Genomic DNA, 15198 nt, shown 5'->3' with positions numbered 1-15198 from the left:
AATGCTAAGTTGAGTTGTAAAAGAAATATACGATGTAATATTAGACCAGATTCACTCCTTTATTTCTCAAAAGGGATTTTTAAGTCATTTTTATTGTAGTTTTTCAGAGAGAAAAATTGCCCAGGCAAGAAATGTAATTCTGGGGCAGGTGACATTTATATGGCTGAATTTAATGTTAGCTGCTCAAGGATTTCTGTATGATGCCTCTGCTGACTGTATGGGGATAGATCTCTTAATAATGACCTTTTTACCTGAAATTGAAAAATGTTTCCGCCAACTATTTACTATTTATTACAACCCTCGCAGAATATGTGGGCACTTTCTGTTTTACTCATTTTCTCCTTGTATGAATGATGGGTCTGCACTCACGGCAGAGAGACAGTGAAAATGTTAACCATAAATTTTGACAATTAAAATGGAACTTTGTTCAGTTTATTGAGTTATCAGCTTTTTTGAAATGGTGTTGGTCAGTTTGTGATCTCAATGAAATGTGTGTTTGGCTTTCCCAATGTGCTGTAGATTTTTTTTTAGCGTTGTAAATCATAAAAACTGTTCATTACATTAAAGGGGTGTTCTGTTAAAGAAAAACAGAATAAAAACAAAATGTGTCTACTGTTTTGTTACCCCCTGGCAAACACATACTTTCATAGATTTTAGATGTTTCAAGGGTTAGTTTCTCTTTTCAGAAAAAATTAAAAGGTGAACTAAGACCGTACACCCCCAACCCCTCACCCCCCAGTTCCCACTGTACATTCTTCCAGAAGCGCATTTGTGAGGTCAGGCACTAATGTTGGGCAAGAAGGCCTGGCTCGCAGTCTCCGCTCTAATTCATCCCAAAGGCGTTCTGAGGTCAGGACTCTGTGCAGGCCAATCCCAAACTCGCCCATCCATGTCTTTATGGACCTTGCTTTGCGCACTGTTCAAACGGGAAAGGGCCACATCCAAACTGTTCCCACAAAGTTGGGAGCATGAAATTGTCTAAAATGTATTGATCTGCTGACGCCTTAAGAGTTCCCTTTACTGGAACTAAGGGGCCAAGCCCAACCCCTGAAGAACAACCCCACACCATAATCCCCCCTCCACCAAATGATTTTGACCAATGCACAAAAAAAGGTCCATAAAGACATGGATGAGCGAGTTTGAGGTGGAGAAACTTGACTGGCCTGCACAGAGTTCCTTGGGATAAATTAGAGCGCAGACTGTGAGCCAGGCCTTATCAACATCAACATCAACATCAACATCAGTGCCTCACAAATGTGCTTCTGGATGAATAGTTAAATATTCCCATAGACACACGCCTAAACCTTGTGCACAGCCTTCTCAGAAGGATTGAATCTGTTTTAGCTGCAAAGGGTGGGCCAACTCAATATTGAAACCTACGGACTAAGACTGGGAGTTTGTGTGCGTGTAAAGGCAGGTGTCCCAATACTTTTGGCAATATAGTGTATCATAGTGTATAAAGTTTAGGCCTAATGCTGCGTACACATGACCGCTATTAATGTCATGGAAAAAAAGTCAACGTGATTGCTCTCAAGCCTGCCTTGCATACACACGTTCATGAAAAAAAAACGCTCGAGCAAAGCGCGGTGACGTACAACACGTACAACGGCACTATAAAGGGGGAGTTTCATTCAGATGACGCCACCCTTTCGGCTGATTTTGCTGATTTTGTGTAAGTAAAAGTTCTGTGAGACGATTCGCGCTTTTCAGTATTCGTGCTTTTCAGTCTGTTACAGCGTGACGAATGTGCTATCTCCATTACAAACGCTAGTTTTACCAGAATGAGCGCTCCCGTCTCATAACTTGCTTCTGAGCATGCGCATTTTTTTCCCCCTCGTTTAAGCGTACACACGACCGTTTTTCATGACGTAAAAAACGAGAAAAAATAGAGCAGGTTCTAAATTTTTAACGGGCATTGTTCTTGTCGAGAAAAGTGCTCTGGAGCATACACACGACCGTTTTTCACGACCAATTAAAAAAATTGCATTTTTCTCGTCATGAAAAACGGTCGTGTGTACGCGGCAAGAGACCATCATTTAAAGTGACAATGTCGCTGTCAAAGTCACAAGCCTTCACTTTATTGCTTGAAGAATTGTATGCATCCACCACCACTTGCTGTGCTGGTCCTGCTCTGTGGTTTCTCCCGCCAACTCCATGTCACTATATAACACAGTCGCGCTGTAGGGATTGCAGCAGCAGAAAATCTACAAAGGATAAATACAAAGCTTAACATTGGAAAAAAAAAATCTTTCATTTAAGTGAAGTAAATATTTTACTTGTATTACAGAGCAGTCTGTGTTCACTGGCTTCATTAAAAACACATGCTTTTATTATACCTTTACGGCTCCTGAGCTGTTTTATTGTCTATATTTTTCATTCTGTCAATATTCTTGACTGTAAAATATAAATAAGTTATGTTTTAAACATATAAGTCAAGATTACTATCCTTGTATGAGCAGTTAAAAGCAGATTTTCTGCACATTTTACAGTGACCCAATAAGATTAATATATCCCAGATGTGTATTTTTTCATTGTTACTATAGGTATGTATAGTTATCTTTAGTGAAAGCAGAACACTGGCTTGTAGTATGCTAAATGCTGGTTATTCTATATAAACATTTGGACAAATATTTAATTAAAAAGATTTGTAATGAGAAGAACCAGATCACCACTCTCAGCTTCTTTTGCCTTTGCTGTTTTTGAGTGATCCTGACTATTTCTACGCTCACTACAGTCTTAAGGGCAGATCCACGTAGATCGGCGCATATATCCGCCGGGCGTAGCGTATCTAAGATACACTACGCCGCCGTAACTTTTTTTTTTGAATCCGCAAAGAATTTGCGCCGTAAGTTACGGCGGTGTAGTGTATCTTTGGCGGCGTAAGGGCGCAGAATTCAAATGGATGTGATGGGGGCGTGTTTTATGTAAATACGTGGTGACCCGACGTAAACAAAGTTTTTTTGGAACGGCGCATGCGCCGTCCGTGGGGGTATCCCAGTGCGCATAACTGAAATTAAACCGGAACAAGCCAATGCTTACGACGGTGACATCATTCTACGCAAATCCCTATTCGCAAACGACTTACGCAAACAACGTAAAAAATTCAAAATTTGATGCGGGAACGACGGCCATACTTAACATTGAGTACGCCTCATAATAGCAGGGGTAACTATACGCCGGAAAAAGCTGAACGCAAACAACGTAAAAAAATGCGCCGGCCGGACGTACGTTCGTGGATCGCCGTAACTAGCTAATTTGCATACTCGACGCGGAATTCGACGGAAACGCCACCTAGCGGCCGGCGGAAAAATGCATCTAAAATCCGACGGCGTATTAAGACGTACGCCTGTCGAATCGATCCGAAATGCAGACGTATCTTGTTTTGTAAATACAAAACAAAGATACGACGCGGGAAATTTAAAATTACGCAGCGTATCAATAGATACGCCGGCGTAATTCTTTTGTGGATCTGCCCCTTAGTCAACATCCTTTCCCTACTAGAGTAACCGAATCCCTTCAGACCTAGTGTTTTTCTTAGGGTACATAAGGACTCAATCTCCGCAAAATGTCTGTCAATTTTATGACTTTGCATACTGAAATGTTATTCTAAGCAAAAGGAACAAAAGCAATTCTTGATTTCAAAAGTTTTAGTATGGGTCTTATCAACGCTGTATCCTGGCCTAGGCCAACAAGGCCCAGGCCTAAGGCAGCACTTTACAGGGAGGCAGCACGGAAAGGGGCGGACTGAGCGCCAGTCTTATGGGGCGGACTGGGCTAAGAGGCAAATTAGTCTAGAGCTGCTTCTAATTTTAACTGTACTATCATCCTGGACCACACACCTTCCTCACTGTGCTTTGAGTTTTCTGCTGTATCATTGGCATGGTTAAATCTTCTTAGTCCTCTCCATAAAATTATCAGAAATTTGTCCTTAAAGTAGAACTATAGGCAACACTTTTTTTTTCCATTTTGGATAGAGTAAGGAAGGGTTAGAGCCCCTGTCAGTTTATTTTTTACTATCCCTGTCCCATTACAGAGATTTCCCTTCACTTCCTGCCCCATAGCCAAACAGGAAGTGAGAGGAAATCTATGCAAATTAAGGAAATCCAATGCCCCCTCCCTCCCCCAAGCCCTCAGAACTAGTGTCACCACTCAAAAATTTCAGGGCGGGCCTTAAATGGAAAGAGGTGTGACCTTGACAGGAAGAGGTGGGTCATATTTAAATTAGGGGGTTGGACAATTTAGGGCAGCACAAAACCTAAATACACTACTTGGCAGTGCCAATCCTGACCTTCCTGGGGCCCTAAGCAAAATGATATGTCATATTAAAGTTGAAAAGCGGGGGGGGGGGGGCTGCCGAAAATGATATGTCACAATAAAGATTAAAGTTGAGAAGCGGGGGGGTGCTGACTTCTTACCTCTTCTCCCATGCAGCCAGCGAGTTGAGAAGTGGGGTGAGGGGCCGAGAATGACTTCTCACCAGACGGGGCCTCTAGTAATTTGGGGGGCCCTCCGCAACTTTGCGGGGCCCTAAGCAGCTTGCATAGTGAGCCTATAGGGCGGATCGGCCCTGCTACTGGGTCTTATATCATGAGCAAAGTTCACATAGGAACACTAAGGCCTTGTACACACGACCGAGTTTCTCTGCAAAAACCAGCAAGAAACTTGCTGGGAGATATTTTTTTGCCGAGGAAACCGGTCGTGTGTACATTTTCGTCGAGGAAACTGTCGAGAAACTCGACAAGCCAAAAAGAAAGCATGTTCTCTATTTCCTTGACGGGAATGGAGAAAATTGGCTTGTCGAGTTTCTCGACGGCTTCACAAGGAACTCGACGAGCAAAACGATGTGTTTCGCCCGTCGAGTTTCTCGTGTGTACGAGGCCTCATTCTATAAGGGAGGAATGCTTGATGAGCCTTGGGGAGAGCGAAGCCTGTGGTACAATACTGCTGAGCTGGGGGAATCCAGAGTCTAACTACATCATGTTTTCTCATTGACTAACCATACAGTGCAGACCCAGGACACATGTTCCAGGTCTCCAAGGTCACCATGCCATGCGTGTCAATGTACTCTCTCAGCTGGCAAAATGTACCAGGCCAAACAGGAACCCCCTTAAATTGACCTGTTAACAAAAGAGAATATGTAATTTTCTGGTTGCCCATGTGTTTCTTTACAAATTCTTTACAAATTCTAACAGTTTTTTTATTTTAATTTTTTTGTAGAAATATGTTACCATGCATTTATGCATTTCCTAAAAGCAGTGTTATTTATGGAAGATATCTTACAATTCTCCTGACTTAACCCAGCCAGACTTAACCCAGCCATAGATAGATTGAAATTTGTCATGTTCAGCGGGGATCGTCAATTTTTGGTCCATCTATGGGCAGGCTGGTTGTACAAAGGTGAATCTCTCAAGCGACTTCTGTATAACCAGCCTGTTGTAAAATGTTCACTCGATCTGTAGCTGGTGGTGCTGAGTGTATTCTGATGGTGGGGAGACTTCCCCGCTGCCAGAGTACAATAGATCAGCGGGAGGGATTTCCTCATCCACACTGAATGTGTGCATGGGGGGCCATCAAAATGAATAATGTATGGCCTGCCTTAAAGCAGAGTTTCGGCCACAATTTCACTTTTTAAATATAAATACCCCTGTAATACACAAGCTTAATGTATTCTAGTAAAGTTAGTCTGTAAACTAAGGTCTGTTTTTTTTAGGTTGTTACAGCATTTAGACACTTTATAAAATAGAAATTGACTGGGGCCATCTTAAGTGTGGGCATCATGAAGCCAGACTGTATGACTTCTTGGATTTTAGCCTTGCAAATCTCGCACATGCTCAGTGCTGCACAAGCAGTGTCAGATCAGGTTTCAGCACCTGTGCTGTCCAAGTCACATGATTCTTTGAGACTGGGGAGTGCACAGACTCCTGGAAAGTTACACCCACTACATTCCCAGGAGTCTGTGCGGTGTAGGTTAGGAAGCATTAAGCACCTAGGTGCAGGAAGTGGGAAGATTAACTATTCTGCCTAGCAACAACACTTTGAAGGCATCTAAAAAAAAAAAAAAAAAAATTATAAAGGACTAATGACATTTTTTTAAAACTACTGATGTAATGTTATATTTATGGGTGGAACTCCACTTTAATGTTGTCCTTAATTTATAACTTCAAATCTTGGTTCATCACAGTGCTAAGTCCACCTCCTAGAAAGTAAGAGCTTTGCAACTGCATAATTGTCAGTGATTACCAAGATGTGTTTACAAGAAAGAGAAAGCAATAAAACAGATGATCAATGCTAAACAATAAAGAAAGGAAATATATTTCCCTTCCTGAACTAACAGTGCTAATAAACAATTTCCTGGCTGTTTGAGGTATTCATCACTTCCTAGTATATACGCTGTGTTAGATATTATTATTACTGGGATTATTTAGATAATCTTTTCTATTTTTTGTGTTTTGCTCATTTTTGGAACAGAGGGACATTTGCTTTATTAAAATCGATTGCTATTCTTTATTTTTCTTTACATTTTTTGCCAAGTTAAATAACTAGCACAGTGTTAAAGCATCTGTACATATACTAGTGCTGCCAGCTGCCCACTGAGACCTAAATACTAAGGTGCTGCAGTCTCCTGATAGCAAATTTGCGTGTTCTGCAATAGATTGCTCGTGTTACTATATTGTTTCTAAAACTGCACCAAAACCTATGCCTTTACAAATGTAACCTTATTTTGTTCTGAATTTTAAAATGTTTGTTTTATTTAAAAGAGAAGTAAAGTTTTTTGCTATTCATACCTACCTTGGTGGATGCAGCATCAGACTGATGCTGCATCTGTCCCCCCGGCATCTCTGGTCTCTGCACTGAGAACCGAGCCACTGAACACAGCCGATGGCTCGGTTCTCACTCCTCCCCGAGCAGAGCGATGCTGACTGTCAGTGAGCATTGTTTCTGCTCTACTTCTTAGTGCTCATTGGAGTGCTGAGCAGTGGAGGGGTGGGGAGCGGCCATCTCAGCGGCTCGCTGAGACGGCCATCAATCGGGGCAGCTGGCGGATCCAGACTTCGAAGTCGGGATGATGCCCTGCCCTGACTGATGGCAGTGACGTCAGCAGAGAGCGGACTTCAGACCGCTCTTCGCTGAAAACAGGTCACAGGAGTGCAAAACGAATTGCACTCCTGTGACCCTTAGAGAAGCCCAACCTAAAAAGCTCAGGCTGGACTTCTTTTACAGTTCAACTAACTGTTATTTATGCTAATAAATTGTATATATGTATATCACTAATATGTAATGAAGATAACAAAATATTACAGTAACTAGCGTAGCATTTTGATTTGTATAAAAATTGTTATACCAAACTGTAGAATGAGAAATATAGCAATTCACTCCTTATAGAGACGGTATCACACACTTAAAGCACCTCTAAACCTAATAACAAAAATGCTATATATTGCAGTTTACCAATCCTTAGATGCTGTTTCTGCATTCGTTTTTTGACTTCTGGCTTATTTCCCTTTTATTTTCACCTGGTTTTCCTGTCAAAAGCACAGTTCTTGTCTCTGGGTGGATACATTTACTCCTTCTCTGTATCTATGAAGTAAAACCATTGTAGCCACCAGTGGCGGCAGGTGCTTGATAACTCGGGGGTGGGGGGACATTAAAGAAGGGAACTTCGGGAAGACTGGGAACACCCCCCTACTTACCTCTGTCCTGCCCAGACTTCGATCTCCCCTTCCCAAGTTGGGGAATGCTGGATGGCTGAGCTGGATGCTGAATGATGAGCCATCCCTAGAGTGGCAGCTGGTGGGTCCGTTGGTCTTCCCCTTAGTGCTCCCCTGGCCACGCGTCTCCTCCCTCCGCTTCTGGCTCTAATCACGTGCTTAAAAAAAACACACTCCCCTCATTGGAATCCATGGTCTGGCGGCCCTGTATGTAGATCAGAGATCCGGACGCATGGATGTGCCCGTGCGCCCATAATGGATGGGCTGCCACTAGTAGCCACCCTGGGACTTCATGTCTGCCTTTGTAGACTTATTTGTATTTTTCATCTGGCCTAAAATGTAAAAGAAGGGGGCTGAAACATCATCTGGAACTTAAGCATAGTTGCTTGGGCTAATGTAAATATTTGCATGCTTGATGTCCACACAGACAAGTATACTTGGTTCTGTTAATGAAGCTGAGTGAGCCCCCATCTAACACTTGTAAATTTTTGCAGGTGATTTGGTTTTAAAAGTAAAGGTATGTTGTATTTTCAGTAAGCTCACAATTTTTGTGACTTTCATGCTTTTTCTTGTTTGCCTTTCAACATGTTAGTTATTGCATTAAATATTGTAATTTGTAGACTGGCTGTTAGAAAGCGCAGTCAATTTGCAGGCACTCATGCACCTTGCTTAATGTATACAGTATGTAAACTGTGATTAATATTACCTTGCTCAGAAGCCTATCACGTCTCCAACTAATCTTTTACCACTTCAGCTCATTCCCCACAGTTACAACCTTTTGTATTACCTGCCCCACCCTTTTAGATTGTAAACTCTTCTGAGCAGGGCCCTCTTAATCCTCTTGTATTTTATTGTATTATAACGGTATTGTCTCCCTTTTATATTGTAAAGCACTGTGTAAACCGTTGGCGCTATATAAATCCTGAATAATAATAATAATAATTATTATTATTATTCCACATCCTTATATACATCATCATTTAATTAAAGTACCACATCCCTTAAACACTGGCAAGAAGTGCAGAGGAGATTTCACGGGACTTTTTAGGTACATAATAGTGAGTAACAAAACTTCAGTAAAAATACAATATTTATTAGAAATGTAATTAAAACAATATTTCCATTAAAAAAACAAGTCCAATCATGACCCATACGGTCCTTAAATTAGTTGCGGTATTATGGTGGTGAATCCAGACATGTTGTTTCGCTGGGCTTCTTCGGGGGTGTACCGTCCGCTAAAGATCATGATACTATAGCAAATAAAGACAAGGTGTAAATATTAATCAAATTAGCAACAATCTATACATATATTCCTTGTATACAAATTTAGCAACAGCAAAAAATGGCCTGGCCTGCCTCGCAGATTATTACAAAAATAAATAAAACAAATACATTTTTACAGAACAAAACAATGAATTTTGTAAAAAAAGCAAAAAAAGCATTGTAATACAACTTTGACAAGTTATTGTTTTTGATCTGTTTAAGACAACTAAATCACATCATGATATAGCGCTGTATTATAATTATCCAGTTCCGTTCAACAGTTGTTGAACCTCAACACGTTTTCTGGACTGTACAATCTGCTTCATCATGAGTGCATAGGGTGAATATAATAAACATATTAAAACATAACAATTAAGTATTTATGTATTATACACTGAATTAACAATTCCAAAAATAGTACAACAAAGTACCCCTTGTCCTGCCAGGTGGATGGAAACTATTGGGCTCAAACCTTGACTTGAGCGAGAGCTAAAGGGGGGATCCACCAGTACCCACAGAACTTGTCAAGGATTAAAGATATTGAAGGTTCTTGTGATTTTCATATATGTATATATACGGAACCCTCCAAAAGATGTCAACATTCTTGCAGGGCAAGTTTAATAGTCAATGGCTCCCAGTCCCAGATGGTGTATTTTCTTTCAGCATTTGATACATTTTTTAGATTTTTTTTTGCCTTTCTCATGAGGGTTTGAAGTAAAAAGGGTCCTACCCCAACCAAGAAAACATCAACTTCCAAGGAAAGGGGTTGATGATATCAGGGCTTTGGAAAGTGGAATTTAACAAAAAGAACTGAGTCTGTAAAAAGATATTGATGGCTTCAGGGGACCTTTTTAATTAAAGGGGCTGTTAGGGTTCGTTTTTATTTTCTAAATAGGTTCCTTTAAGCTAGTGCATTTGTTGGTTCACTTAACTTTTCCTTCGATTTCCCTTCTAAATGTTTTTTTTTCTTTGTCTGAATTTTTTACTTCCTGTTTCTCCTCAGTAAGGTTGCCCCCATCATCCACGGGGGTTAGTCAGCCAGAACAGCTTACTGAGGAGGAACAGGAAGTGAGAAATTCAGACAAAGAAACCTTTAGAAGGGAAATCATAGGAAAGGGTAAGTGAACTAACAATGCACTAGCTTAAAGAAACCTATTTAGAAAATAAAAAACAAACCTTTACAACCCATTTAATGTTCCTTTGGGTAACGGAGATAATAGGCACCAGTAAGATTGGGCCAGTTGGATATAGCCCATAGTTTGGCTGGATCTATAAGTCATTGATCCATGACAATGTAGCCAAGTAAACCTGTGTTTGTACAAAAAGGCTTTTCTCCAAGTTGGCATAGAAATTGTTGTCTCACAACCACTGTAGAATCATTTTCACATGAAGACAATGGGTGCATAAGTCTGGGAAAAGAACCAAAATATAATCTAGGTATACTGTAACATAAGTATTCAAGAGGTTATGGAAGACCTTGTTGATGATTTTTTTTTAAGACTACCAGGGTGTTTCATAACCTAAAGGTCATCACAAAGTACTTGTAAGGACTGGTAATGTGGAGAGAGCATTGGATATAAACAGATCTAAAACAACAGTTTAAAAACGTAATTTAACAATCTCTTGTTTAACAGCACAGAAGGCAAGAAATAATTGGCAGCAAAGGTTCTTCTGTGTCACTGCCATTGAGAGGTGATACATACAAGGTGGTAATGGTTACTACATATTAAAAAATGTAAATATTTATTTTCTTTTACTTATCTAATTTCTATATTTTTGATGTTATCTAAGGTAATTTTGCTTTGTTTGACCATGGTGGTGCATCTCATATGCTATTTTTATACATAATTTAGTCTCTCAGTGCTCTGAAGTGTTTATATGTGGCAAACAAACTTTGTGACATTGTGCAGTTCAAGGAAAAAATTTCCACAAAGCAGTAGCATGCTCTGTGATTTGCTTTACTGTACATTAACAGAACTTCCAACAATTTGTGAGACCGAAATCAAATTATTAGAAATGTAGGGCCTGATCCACAAAAGGGATACGCCGGCGTATCTACTGATACGCCGTCGTATCCCTGTTTTTATCTATGGAACTGATCCACAGAATCAGTTTCACATAGATAGGCAGAAGATCCGACATGTGTAAGGGACTGTCGGATCTTAGGATGCAGTACCGCAGCCGCCGCTGGGGGCATTTCTCGTCGTAATCCAGCGTCAGGTATGCAAATTAGCACTTACGGAGATCCACAAAGCTTTTACGCTTCTTTTTTTCTCCGTAAGTATTAGTTTGCCGTCGCAAAATTAGGGCTGCTTTTACAAGGCCTAAACTGTTTACACCTTGTAAAAGTAGACCCTTCTACCCCGCGTCGCTGTCATTTTTTTTTTAAATGTTTTTTTTCCCACCGCAACTCGTTTTTTTTTTTTACGCCCGTAGCGATTCTCAAAACCCGGCGCAACGTAAAACCGCGCAAAGCACGTCGGGAAAATGACGTCGGGAGCATGCGCAGTACGTCCGGCACGGGAGCACGCCTAATTTAAATGGGACTCGCCCCATTAAATTAGGAACGCCTTGCACCGGACGGATTTAAGTTACACCGCTCAAAATTTCTAGGTAAGTGCTTTGTGGATCGGGCACTTAGGTAGAGATTTTGCGGCGGTGTAACTTAAATCCGAGTATTTAAGTTAAGCCCGCTCGTTGTGGATCAGGCCCGTAGTTTGTGCAGTTTTTCTCAAAACCTCCTTTCAGAATATATACTTATTTTATTGACTGGCATGCCTTAAAATAGCCAGGGGATGGAGTCATGGCAAAGAACAGAGAATCCATTATTCCAAGCGACTCCTGCGGCGGTAAGCACTGCGTAACAAATTACTTTTAGTAGTAAAGCAGCACATTGTGTTTGGTAGCCTAACATGACCTGCAACTAAAAAGTACTTGTGCATGCACTAATACTGCTATCGCAGTCTGCACCAGACATATATATGCATGAACTTTTATAATTGTTCTGTCTATTTTATTTTTTTATCTGTCTATATTTCTTTTTTATTATTAGGGTGTTCCAGGGCCAGGAAAATATGAGATTGGACGTGAATTTGATGTAGCAAACAGGCTGACCAAATCTGCTGATAATTCTCGACCTCCATTTCTGTCTTTGGCACAGGTAGGAAAAGACCAAAAGTGGAGTCGTATTGTAATTTTTCAGTTTTTTTGTCTTAAAATTTAGCTGAATAGTGGAAAAAAAAAAGTTGCTTGCCATTTTTTATTTTGGACAGGAGTACTACCAACAATAACTGTTGTTTACTATAGTGACTGTTGTGTCATTGCTGGAGACTCTTCTTAATCTGTGAAATGTGAAATTTGCAACATCAAAGCTTTCCAAGCAACACCAACAGTGCTTACGATACATAATGTGAAACTAAACCCTTCTATAGACAATCAGGCCTCGTACACACGACAGAGTTTCTCGGCAGAATTCGGCGAGAAACTCGGTCAGAGCCTGATTCTGCCGAGAAACTCTGTCGTCTGTACACTTTCGGCCCGATGGAGCCGCCGAGGAACTCGTAGAGAAAATAGAGAACGTGTTCTCTATTTTCTCGTTGTTCTATGGGAGAAGGCGGCCCGCCGAGCTCCTCGGCGGCTTCATCCCTGAACTCGATGAGGAACTCGATGTGTTTGGCACGTCGAGTTCCTCGGCCGTGTGTACGAGGCCTCAGATGTCTTTTAGTATATCTGGTAGTGAGAGATTTACCTGTCACCAGTGATATGTTGTAAAGCGCTGCGCAAACTGTTGACGCCAAATCCTGTATAATAATATGACTGAACCTGACAGATTTATAGCCACTTTGCAATGTAATTTAAGAGGCGTGCATGTGGTGAAATCTGATGGAAAATCTTACAAGTATTTTGTAAACACTTCCAGTAGCTGTGAGTGCATTATTCCCATTATGGTAAAGTTTTACTAAACCCACAACAGCAAAATCAGTCTGTATATGAAGTAAAACATGCTTGTTAAACTCACTATTGGACCTAAGGGGTTAATCCTTTGCATTGTGTTAAACAACTGTTTGATCCTGTATGCACAGATCCTCCTATTCTTGCATTGTCACCATAACATGTCAGGATAAGACAGAGTTACTGGAGTCAGGCTGCACATGCTCAGTTTTGTGTGTATTGCTCGAGATTGTATTTTTTATTTTTGGGAGAGTGCATTAGATCAGCACTGGGCTAATCATCACTGTCCAGACAGAGGTTCAGGGATCCTGCTTCCTGATAGGACAGCTTAGTGCAGTATGAAAACCCCTCCTACAAGCTTTAACCAGGCACTGATAGAAGTCACAATGCTGCTATATACCTCTGATGTGGTATTTAACATTTATATTTATTAAAACGATTACATTTCCATGTTTTGTGTACTGTGGAGACCAGATATAGTGAATGCAGGGTCTTGGGTTTAAAAATTATGATTAGTAATATGGTGTAAGTTTGTTCTGTACACCTTAATCATATATTGAGTATAATGATATAATGAGTTATTTTTTTCCCTTGCTTTATATCCTCAATATTCAAGCACTGAATAAGATAAGATATTTAAAGACAACAAAACACAGACTTGCAAAATGTTGTTGCTATGGCTCCTAGATAAAAATAAAAATGTATATGTATTTTTAATACAATTAACATGTAGTTTTGTACATTGAACTGTGCCGGTGGCAGCAGAGATGCAGAATTTAATTTAAAGACACTAATCTAAATATAGTAATTAAGGTAATTCTCTTGCAAACTCCATTTTATTTTGTATTTTATGTTTAGCAGATATATATTGCCATTGTTGTCACCAAGAGTCTTGCTAATACTAAGCTATTTCCTGGTTAATTTTATTAATTATGTCCCTTTAATTTTTCTAATCTCCTGCAAACTCCACGACATGTGTAAAATACAGATGCTTTCACAAGAGCAAGTTGATTAGTACTGGCAGTGTGCTTACAGGTTTTCTATGGTACATCAGGGTTAGCTCTTTTAGAGCAATCCAACATGACTCACTGGGGTTCAATTACTAAAAGCAAATAGGATGTTCTCTTTGCAAAGGAATGTTCCCCTAAGCTATGTGCAAGGACAATAATAAAAAAAAAATAGCATTTTTGCTTATGATTGGATGATGGAAGTCAGCAGAGCTTCACCTCATTCGCTAAGCTCTGGTAAAAATTCCCTTTGCAAAGTACAACATCCCTAAAAAAAGTGAACAGCCTTTAGTAAATTAACCCCACATTGTTACAGTCGTCTTGTGCAGAGATTCCAGAGAAAAGAATCTGGAGCTGTGCAATGTTATCCGTATGTATACTCACTAACACTGGGGAAGTGTTTTTGGCACAGATTTGCTTTAAGAGTGTTCTACAGTTGTTGGATTCAAATGTATTGAAGTCACTAAACGTTTTACTGCCTATGCAGCTGTCAGTTATTTCAGAATATTTTATTTTATTTTCTTGTGTGCCACACTAGCGATTTCTGCCTGTGAAATCAATCACCCCAGCCCCAGGTGCCTATAATGAACAGCGTACAGCATTTGAGACTTTGAAGAAAACATCAAGCATGGCACAAATACCATTTGGTTATAAGGCAGTGCGCTTTATACAAGACTCAAGATTGCAGAAAACACCAGGTAAGCAATTAAACTGGGAACATGACTGGGGGTCCATTAACAAATCTTTACTTAAAATACATGCGTTATGTGCTACAGCATGTTTTATGCTTTTTGTGCATATTGATCATATATTAAAATGTCTTTATTATGTACAAATCGTAAGGGTACTAGATGTATTTTCTTAGTAGTGACATGCATTATAACATAAATGAAACACAGCATGATAAAATGGAACAAATCTAGCTTAGTTTTTTCTACAAAGTATTAAAAGTCTTATTTCCAGACATGGTATGACAGCATAAATGTATGAGTAGAAGCTCAGCCCCCTGCCCAATTACAGGACCGGTTATACTGTATAAATAAGTAATTTCCCATAAGGCAGAATTCTTATTTTTTTACTTACCGCTCAGCCAGTTATGGGACTGTTTAAAGCAAGAATTCTTACCTTCCAGCCTCCCAGTGTAGCAAACTATTGAACTTTGTCGCCCCCGAATCCAATGATAAAGTGGGCCCACTGGTGGATGAGAACTTTACAGATGGCGTTCTTCAGACAATGGAAAAGCCCTTCTACTCGCCAGAGGATCAGGA

At 40.2% G+C, this 15198-nt stretch overlaps 1 protein-coding gene across 1 annotated transcript in view; it reads left to right on the top strand.

The window, feature by feature from the left end:
* STPG2 (sperm tail PG-rich repeat containing 2) overlaps positions 1 to 15198 on the top strand; it is an 874725-nt gene that overhangs the window by 228713 nt on the left and 630814 nt on the right. The window contains exons 8-9 of the mRNA XM_040328101.1: positions 12025 to 12132; positions 14469 to 14628. Of these exons, the coding sequence (XP_040184035.1) occupies positions 12025 to 12132; positions 14469 to 14628 (268 nt within the window). The remainder of the gene's footprint in view (positions 1 to 12024; positions 12133 to 14468; positions 14629 to 15198) is intronic.

This window comes from Rana temporaria, chromosome 1 (assembly GCF_905171775.1).
Source record: "Rana temporaria chromosome 1, aRanTem1.1, whole genome shotgun sequence".
Lineage (NCBI taxonomy): Eukaryota > Metazoa > Chordata > Amphibia > Anura > Ranidae > Rana > Rana temporaria.
The sequence above is the reverse complement of the archived record's forward strand: the minus strand, read 5'-3'. Positions and strand labels throughout refer to the sequence as shown.